General features: G+C 48.6%; 1 protein-coding gene across 1 annotated transcript; it reads right to left on the bottom strand.

Moving 5' to 3' along the window:
• Positions 1-3,001: 3,001 nt before the first annotated feature.
• Positions 3,002-7,830, bottom strand: LOC133913092 (putative linoleate 9S-lipoxygenase 3). Its single transcript, XM_062356141.1, has 8 exons — positions 7,537-7,830; positions 6,844-7,136; positions 5,657-5,894; positions 5,188-5,523; positions 4,995-5,080; positions 4,466-4,881; positions 4,070-4,333; positions 3,002-3,978 (listed from the first exon to the last, which is right to left on the bottom strand). The coding sequence occupies exons 1-8, from the start codon at positions 7,724-7,726 to the stop codon at positions 3,207-3,209; spliced, it is 2,595 nt and encodes an 864-aa protein (XP_062212125.1). The 5' UTR covers positions 7,727-7,830; the 3' UTR covers positions 3,002-3,206.
• Positions 7,831-10,235: the final 2,405 nt, after the last annotated feature.

Here is a 10,235-nt window from a genome sequence, read left to right as displayed (position 1 = left end):
GCTGGTTTGATTTTTCAGATTGGATTCCTGCGTGATGCATGCTCTTTATATTATTAAGCAAGTGTATATCCGTTGTCCACAGGTTTTGCAGAGCTAATACATCTATAGTACTGTACAACCAAAAGATTCGTGATTCGTGTCAACCGATAAAGTTCTGCATGCATGATCGCATCACATTGAGCTCAACAGTTCACACCTTGCTTAATCACGCTTCCTCCACAGATTTCATACAATGGGTGTGAACATATGTGAGCACGCAACGGCCACCTACGAGTTTGCGGAAAGAAGTTAAGGTTCGAGTGTAGAAAAATAGCTCTATTAGGTTATAATTGTGATTTTAATTATTAATAAAAAATATAGTTATTATAACTAACATGTTTATCAAATATATACTTTATTAGGTCTCATATATGCAATACATAAAAAAAAAGTTAACGTAGTCGAAATAAAGATTGACTGAATTAGAGAAGTCACAGGACAATTACTCTCACCGGATAGTCCGATGCTCTGTGTATTGAACTTATTGAGCATCTCTGATAAAGGGGAAAAGAAGGTTGAAGATTTCACCGGATAATCCGATGCTCAGCAAGGTGTAGCAGCAGAACTTTATCTGCAAATAAGAGCAGACCTGAAGAAGCCATCGGATAGTTCGATGTTGGTAAGAAGGTGCACATCGGAGTATTTTGGCTCGGAACAGAAGAAGTTGAACTCAACGGAATGTCCGGTGATCAGTGAAAGATATACACCAGCGCAATTCTTGCAGAGAGGGTTGCAAGTGTTGAAGATTAGAGAACAACGGACTGGAAAGGTTCAGTGATGGGAAGTGAGTGCATCGGAGTTTTTACCGGAGTATTTTTTAAGAGGCGATTCCAAGTATTGAAGAACAAAGATGAACTGATCGGATGGTCCAGTGTCAAGAGGAATTGCACCGGAGACTTACACCGAAGTAATTTATACAGAGAGACTGCAAAGGCTTAGATGGCTCAAATATACTTACTGGATAGTCTAGTGATAGAGAGGTAGTATACACCGGAGTATCTGGTATTCACAAAGGCTTTGAGTGGAGTTTCAACGACTAGTTTCTAAAGATGTAAGCATAGGATGATCCGGTGTTAGTACTATTATTCTCACCGAATCATCTGATATTAACAGCTTTTTTGAGCCATTGGAAAATAGTTAATTAGCGTGTTCGAGGCTATAAATACTCCCAACTCAGTCATTTAAAGGTGTGACATGATGCTAGAGTCCAGAGAAACACATAGACACTTGAGAAGACATTCAAACCATCAAAGTACTTAAAATGATCATCTAAGATAATTAAGTATAAGATTAGTGAGTGATTGGTGCTTATAGATCTATAGTGAGTTGTAGCTAGGTGTTGTGGCTTGAATAAGTAATCCTAACTTGTATCAAGTGGCGCGTCAACGTCTTGGAGTCTTGGTGACTCATCGGCAACTTAAGTCAGAGTTGTTCAAGCTTGTTGACTCTCTGACTTGCTATAGAGGAGCGGCAAGACCCGTGTACGTGGGCGCAGATACCATTGCCTTGATGGCTCAAACTCCGAAGTGATCATGGCAACAAGCAATTGGAAGAGAAGCTAATTGTGATGCCTTACTTTAATGGAACATTCGGTTTGAGGTCTTGTCTTGGTGACTCATTAGCGGTGACCGGTGCCGTCTGGGATCATATCCTTAGTGGAGCTCCAACGTAGACTAGGGATAACATTTATGCTATCGATACCATAAGATAAAAACCTCTTATGTCAAATTTGCTTTCTCTACTGTCTTTAAACTTTCGCATTTATATTCTTGCAAATTATCTTTGTGCATTTACTTTTTTTTTAAGTAGTTTGTTAGTATTAGCTATAGATTGTAAACTTTTTGAGTGGTAGAATATACTCTTAGATAAACCTAGAGCACATTTAGATGAAATTTGATATAACTTTATCTTGTGAAGCTTTTGGTGCAATTAGATTTTAACTGTCATAATTCATCTTCTTTTAGGACGTCACCGATCCTTACATCGGGGTAAACCGGTGACCCCGGGGTTAAAGGGAGACTATGACGGCGGTGGGTTACGACATGGCAGTGCGGCGAGGTGACGGTGGTAGCGCCAACGCTGCGAGCGACAGGTGGGCAGTGGGCGGAGTTGGCGGCAGGGGAAAAGGAAAATTGAGTGGTTAGCGTGGTGACGGACGGTGGACACGGATCCAACTATGCGGGAGCCGTCGGAGACGTTGCAGGTAGGCGGGGTGGGGCGAGCTCTGGAGGAAGAGTGACATGAGAAGCATCTCGCGTGAGAGAGATGGCCAGAGGTGGAAAACAAAGCATCAACAGTTAGATCAACATCGAGTACCCAGGAACCGTTGACTATAACATATGTCAATTTCAGACACCTCAAAATTAGCATCACCCTTAATTCAACTCCGTCAGTCCTCTGTGTGTCCAGAACTTCCGATGCAACAGCTTACATTATTTTGCTACAACTAGTTAACTTGCCCGTGCTTTGCTACGGACAGAAAAAATATTACTGCCCAGCGCGTCAATGCAATTTGTTGGGATTGGTAGCATGAACTACAAAGCACGAACGATGGTCAATTTGAACCCCATTGTATTGAAAAAGGCATCGTCACAAACTCGACGGCGATGAAAAGAATGGGTGCGGCGATGATGTCTGTTGTAGCTATTTAGTGCTAGAGACTGATAAGAGTAAGAGCATGAGAAAAAAGACGATTTTTTGGAGACAAGTTTGATGAATTTTAATTGAATTTGTGAGACACATGAGGTCACCTGTGCGTACGTCGCTGAGAACTTGTGGTTTTGCTCGTGTGCCATCGTTAAGTTCATAATTGTGTGTTGGTTTGACAATGAATTTGACTCTGAGCCATTTTCAACCGGCTGGGAATGTCAGCTTGTTATTTTGGCTTTGAAGAAACCGTTTTCCGGCGAGGACAAGGGAGAAGGGAGGCGAACAGCTCGGGGGAAAGGGACTCAAGATCGACGGGACAAGCAACATTCACTTCGTATTTATTATTTCCATTTTCCGGCTCATACAAACACTAATCGATCGATCTTTACATGCTCCCGTGCCGGACGTACGATACGCCGCTCATACTACGACTTATTCATGGCTCGTACGTAGCCTCGCGGTAACCGCGTACGCGCGCGCGCGCAGCACCTAGACGTGACGTGCAAATGCAAGCTCGATCAGATGGAGATGCTGTTGGGGATGCCCTTGGCGGTGAGCCCGGCGGCGGCGCCCTTGCGGTCGGAGGTGTTGGGGTAGAGCAGCATGTAGGGGAATTCGGCGGGGCCGTTCCGGTTCTTGAGCTGCGGTTCGCGGTTCGCGCCCACCACCTTGCCCTCGATCGCCACCAGCCGGTCGCTGAACCGCTTGAACGCCTCCAGCGCCCGGGCGTCCGAGGTCCACCCCGGCGTGTCGCGCTGCCCGAGGTACACCTCGTCGGAGGAGTGCTTGGACAGCACCTCCAGTAGCGAGATGCCGATGATGGTCTGGATCTGGCTCGTGATGGTGTGGATGAAGGCCAGCTCTGGGTCGCGCTCCAGCTCCGCGTACTCCTTGGTACCGGGCTCCGGCATGCGCCGACGGCTCACCGTCGGCCGGTTCGGGAGGTACCCCGCGTACGGGTACTGCCCGAAGTTGACGGCCGCGTGCAGCGCTGACGCGATCCAGATGATGGTGGTGCAGGCACTGGCCAGCTCCGACACGGCCTGCATCTCGGGCCACCATGGCGCGTCCTTGAGGTCGCCGTGCCCGACCTCGCGCACCTCCTTCCACCACGCCTGCAGCTCCGCGTCGCCCTGCAGCACGGCGTCGCTCGGGTAGTAGATGGCCAGGTACTCGCTCACCCACTGCTCGATCGCGTGCCAGATCGCCAGCCCGTCAGTCGCGTACGGGTAGTCCTTGATCAGCAGCCGCACCTTGTACGGGCTCGACGGGTCGGCCACCGCCACGCCTCTGCATTGCATTTCGCACCAGTGAATCAGTGATCATTACACATCTTGATTGTGTTCTTGATCCTAACAGTGATCGATGATGAGGTAATTACCGCTTGATGAGGTCGGCGGGGAGGGCCTGCTCGGTGAAGTTCCAGTTCTTGTACACGACGGAGGACATTCCCAGCGCGTACTTGGCCGGGAAGACGGTCATCTCAAAGATGCCGCCGCCGTTGATGAGCGTCTGCCGCGCCAGCGCGTTGATGGTCATGGTGTCGCGGTAGTGCGGGTGCAGGAGCTTGTACACCGGGTGCGTCACGCTGAGCTGCCGGTTCGTCGCGATCACGAACGGCTCCATCACCGCGTGCGTGTTCAGCCTGCACGCACGTACGCAGAAATCGATTGATTAATTGATTAGTTTGTTTCACGACTACTACTCATCGTAATGGAGCACATGCATGTTCACATCCAAGGCGAAGGAGACAGTGCTGTTGTTAGTCGGTCCGTACCAGTGGCTGATGAGCTGGTGCCAGCCGGAGTCGTTGACGGCGACGTAGGCCTTGGCGAGTTGCCACACCCAGGCCTCGACGCCGCTGGACGCCGGCGTGTAGACCTTGCTCTTGGCCGTGGTCAGGTTTCCGTCGAGGTGAGGCTCGCTCAGCTCGATGGCCAGCGGCGTCAGCGTGCCGTCGCCGCGCAGGAAGAAGAGTGTCCTGGTGGCGTAGATAAAGTTGCCCTCCAGGTTGTTGACGTCGATCAGGAACGGCATGAACCGGTCGTGGTGGTCCAGAATGTAAAGCCGGTTGCCGTCCAACGCTTGCTGCACGGTGAGGCCCTCGAGGTTCTTCTCGATGTGAGCCGCCGTGATGGTGCTGGACTGGTCGCCATACTTGCTGGGATCAAGCGTGCTTTTCGGCGGGAATTCCTGCGACCGAACAGAGTGTTGATCATCAGGCTCACTCCATTTCATTTCCGGCCGGTGAAGCCACTCATTGACACACGCTTGCATGCATCTTTGTAAGAGTATAGTTCGCTCACCGTGAGACGCGTGATCATCATCGGATTGACGCCGGCGAGAACCTCCCGCGCGAACTCCTCGTCGGTCCTCCACGCATCCTTGTCCTCTGTTTTGCACAACGCGCGCAACAATGAGCTTGTCAGTCGACCTCTCCCTAGTGACCACTAGCATAAACGTTAAAAGAAGACGCGCGTGCCGACGAGGGCGACGTGCCTTTGATGATCTGCGGGATGGGGAGCTTGAGGAGGTAGTCGCCGCCGGCGGGGAGGAGGTCCTTGACGAGCTGGAGAGGGAAGAGCTTGCGCATCTCCTCGAGTGCCGGGATCTTGGGCAGCTTGAGGCCGCCCTCGTAGAGGTTGATGATGTCCTGGAAGGAATCGAACTCGCCGGGGGTGGTGTCCACGTACGTGCGCACGGCCGGCACGATGCCCTGCGTGATGGCCTTGATCGAGAACCCTAAAAAGTCCGACATCTTGAGATGCCCGAACCGCTCGTCCCGCGGCACGTAGATCTGCTCCACCAGCGACAGCCGGCTCTCCGAGTTCGGGTCTGCGGTTGCGAGTCAAATAAAGTCAAGTCAAAGCCAGTCAACTCTGTAGCAAGTACTCCGTCTGACAGCGGGCCCATATACCAGTGCAGTCAACAAAAGGGACCCTGCTCGATCCACGTGTCATAGGAGTACCTGTTTTCGTGGGCTTGCGGCCGGTGCGGCAGCGGCGCGGGTAGGGGTGGTCCGCGGAGCCACCGAGGACCGGGCGAGGGTTGCCGCGGTCGGGCTCGCCGAGGTCGTTGTAGACGTCGTAGCGGTACACGCGGTCGTGCTCCTTGTAGGGGCCCTGCTGGTCGTCGCCGCGGAGGTTGCGGAGCTCATCGTCGCGGTACGGCCTCAGCGCCGCTGGCATCTGGCTCGGCAGGTACGTCTGCGTCGTTCGGCAGAAAATTAAGACGAAATCAAAAGACTGACTGGCATTCAGCTAGCAATCCTGGTCAATTAGCTAATCTCTCTCAAAAAGTAAGCATACGTTGATCGCCAATTTGCTAGTACTTTTCAACTGGTTTGAGTCCACTCCACAACTAATACTTGACCCGGGCAACTCGATCCTCATCGTGTTTTACCATGTCAAAGTATACTCGAGTGCATTGGCATCGATCTTTTTAAAAGTTTTCTCGGGGCGATAAGACGAGGTCGTCAGCAAATGGACGTGCATACATGGCTGCAGGGATTCTTTACCCGTAAATAAAATTCACTAGAAGTTACCGATAAATATAATTTATTGAATATATCTGATATATCGGATAGCATTTAAATAAATTTAACTAAATATAATAAGTTTTTTTTATACCGAGATCTACTGTAGAAGGCCAGGCCATTCTATCCCCTGTCAGTGAATTCACTTGACCTATCATAGTACTACTTACGTTTCTAAATAGATGTTATCGTAAAATACGTGTAGTTAATTTTTAGAAAATTTTATTATTAATATAACTATTAGAATTTGACATACGAAAATGATAGTAATGAATTTATCATGAAAAATACTTTGACATCATCTAAGTTTTATCAACTTTTAACTAGTTATCAGAGATAATGATCAACTGTGCTGGTTAGAGACTGTGCTGGTTAGAGATTGTGTTGATATTTTAAACGATAAGTAAAAGAGAATAAAGATAGTTCTAATAAAGCAAGTACACAGGTACCACTTCATTTAATCTTCTTCACCAAACCATGTCCTTTCCTACCTAAATTACTAACATAAAATGCTAACTAATCATGAAAGATAATCCTTAAAAAAACGCAGCCACTTGCCAAATACTGACAAGACTCGTGACCATGAACGACACGCAAGAAGATCGACGACGGAGACTTACATCGTTGGCGAAGAAGACGCGGTTGTATTTGTACTTGGCGACGGGGTAGACCCATGAGTTGGCGACGAAGGTGACGGTGCCGCGGCCGGGGACGTCGTCGAGGGTGATGGTCTTGAGGAAGAACTCCGAGTTGTGGTAGTTCTTGACGATGATGGCGCCCGGTACGCCCAGCTTCTCCACCTCCCACTCGAACGTCACACCGAACTTGGACTCGCCGGACGTCAGCGACGGTATGCTCGTCAGCCACTGCTCCAGGTTCGCTTCGGCCCCCACCTTGCCGCGGTTGCCGTTGTCTGCACACGCATGTGCACGAGGGCGCAGGTGAGTATGTCGCGTTTCGGCGTGTCGCGCATGCACGCACGCGGCTCGCCGAGGTTACTTGGGCGCTTAACAAAAGATTAAAGAATCTAGTTCAAAGTACAATAAATAGTTTCTGATCTTTTGCTTTGGAGCTGCTACTGTGTGCTTTTAGCTAGTAGCAAAGCATCCGGTGCTCTGCACCCGAGCATGATGTCCTTTTCTCGGTGTCGCTCTCTTATTTCCAGGTTCCGTCAAAGCTATGACCGAGCTAGGCAAGCTAGCCATGGCCCTGGTCGCCCACACAGTGCTTTGCATGGGGAGAAATGGCATGCACAAAGGAAAAGGCAACGATCAAGAGCTAGAGATCAGGTAGAGGGGGAGGGTGGACGGTACTTGGGTCGACGAGGGTTGAGCTGATGAGTTGGCAGGTGACGCCCTTGCCGAGGAACTCGCCGATGCCGTCGATGATGGTGGCGCCGAAGTCGTTGAGGTCGAGGACATTCTTGCGCATGAGCACCACCGTGCCCTTGACCCGCGCATTCTTGTTCGCCCCCGTCAGCCCGCTGATGATCCCTCCAATCATCTTCGCCCCCAACTACTTACCCTTCTCGCTTGCAGGAGCGCCTTTGTTTTTGCACTGGTGACTTGGTGTGGATGTGTCTGTGGGGAGAGCTTGCAGAGCGAGCCGGGGATTATTTATAGCGAGGCGAGTCGAAAGGGAGCGCGACTACCGACTACGTGCATGTGCCTGTGTGTGGTGAGTTCGGCAGGCAGCGTGGGGCACTGCGGGTACCACTACCGTTCCGTGTGGAGATCGTCTTTTCGTCGCCGCCGCGTAGCAACAACGCAGCAGCTAGTGAAGGAAGCTGACCGCATGGCGCACCAGCCGCGACGGCGACGTGCCCGCCGACGGCCGCCCTGTGTTGCGCGTGCGATATATGGTATGGGCTCCACGGAGATACCAGCGCGCGGCGCCCACCGTTCCGGCACCCAGCGTCAAACGGTGCATATCTCCGCCGCACACGTGTGGCTGCACGCATGTGCGTACGCGAGTCACGTTCACGTTCCACGATGAGCGTCTGACCGCGAGCCAAACGGGTACCCGGTCCGCCAGTCAATCGCGTCGCGTGGGTGGCAAGCGTCGTCGTCCGCGGGGCGCCCCCGCGACCGGCTGGCAGGGCGCGCATGCCGCAGGCGGAGCGTGTCAAGTTGCATCTCATTAAAAAGCTTCGAATAAAGTGAAAGGGGATCCGGTGCTTAAAAAAAAATATCCTAGCTTACACTTTGGAGTCATCCAAGGAGGTGAATAATAAGTGAAGATATCAGGAGTTAATCACCTCTGTTGACAAAGTCATATACCTGCTGTAGGGGAATAATATTTGGCCCGGTATATCTCTCTCTCTTAAAGATTAACACGGCTCTAATAAATCTAGAATGTCACCCCGCGTGATGTCCAAATTTTATCGTTTCCGAATTATACTGGTTACTGCATGTGCTTCGAATATATCAGTTTTACCAATCAGCACATCAGGGTGATAAGACTCCTGACACTAATTGAATAATGTGCCACAATTAAGTAGTGGTTACACTTGCCAACTGCCCTTCTTTTAATCGCTAAATCACTGTGTTACGTTGTTGCCACGAGATCCTTACTTCACTAATTTTGTGCATTGGTCTATAAGGACACACGTGGGGTGTGTAAAAAATGATCGTAAGGCAAAAATATGGTCTTAAGACCAAATAATAAAATATTATTTATACATTAATTCTTCCCTCCTATTCATCAGATATCAACTAATATCAATTGGAGCCCCCATAAATTTATTTTTTATTTTCAAGTGAGACCTACCTTAGAGTCCGATTTAGATATCAAAGGAACACAAGTAAGCAAGACTTAAACCAAACCAATATATATGAGAACATCTTAAAGCTCGTTGTGATCTTAAATACTAGTGATGGCCTATATAATAATATAGAATTAAAGCACGCATGGACAAACCAAGAATAACATATTCGAGGAAGCAAAAAAAAAAAAAAAACTCGAACGAGAAATGACAGGCAAAGAAAAGAAAAGCTGCCGTTAACTGCAAAAGACAGTGAGAAAAAAAACTACTCTATACTAGTAATTGGTAGCTCTGGCTAGCTGTAGCCATTTTTACGTATATTAATTGTGCTTAGCTCGAGATCCGTTGATTACTTGATGGATCTACTCATTTGCGTGCTGCATGCATGAGTTGGCAGGGTTCTCTCGCTTTCAAGGTGGCCTAATACCTTATCGAGGACAAGATCGATGCAACCGTGCATTATTATCATCCAACGGTATTTGACTGCTTGCAACTAGATCTACAGGATACGAGTACTCCGATCCGTTCGAATCATGATAGGCAATTCAAACGTGGCCTTTTCCAACCATCTGTACGTGAAAACAAAATGTTTCCGGTATGTATACTGACAGCTAGATTATCACAAAAATATCCGTCGCCATAGTTGTTGTTGACGTAGCAGAGGTAGCTCGGGATACGGCAACAGAAGCTGAAAATGTGGAGTTTTTACATTTTGACTTTGTTTAAAAAATATATATTCTACCAATACATCTTTACGAAAATAATTTTTTAAAATATACTTTTTTGTACGAGGTCATGATATTTTATGTTGTGGCTGAATAATACGATGACATGCTACCGTCTTGTATTTTAGACTTAAAAGATGATACGCGATAGCTTCAAATGTCATGGCGCCGAAAAAAAAATCTATTTTTTTATTGCTTCCCATATATCTATACGTAGATTTTTTTTTTTAAAGGACTGAATTCTAAAAATTCTCCGCGCTGAAAAATCTCGTAGCACACTTCGATATCTTTTCGCCACAGGCTCAGAGTAAGTAAATAAATAAATAAAGTATATGAAACAAACGGAATATCGTAAGCAGCACGCGATGCACGCTAGGACCGTATAAATACATACTCTCAGACAAAGTAGTACTCGTAGTTATTACAACTTGGACCACTCGCTGCTAGCTTCCATCCAGCATGGGAGTCACGTGGTTGCAGATTAGACGGGTGTCCACGTGTACATGTACCCGGCGAAATTCCG

Source organism: Phragmites australis, chromosome 3 (genome assembly GCF_958298935.1).
Source record: "Phragmites australis chromosome 3, lpPhrAust1.1, whole genome shotgun sequence".
In the NCBI taxonomy this organism is placed as follows: Eukaryota; Viridiplantae; Streptophyta; class Magnoliopsida; order Poales; family Poaceae; genus Phragmites; species Phragmites australis.
Note: the sequence above shows the minus strand (reverse complement) of the source record. Positions and strands in the feature narration are given on the sequence as shown.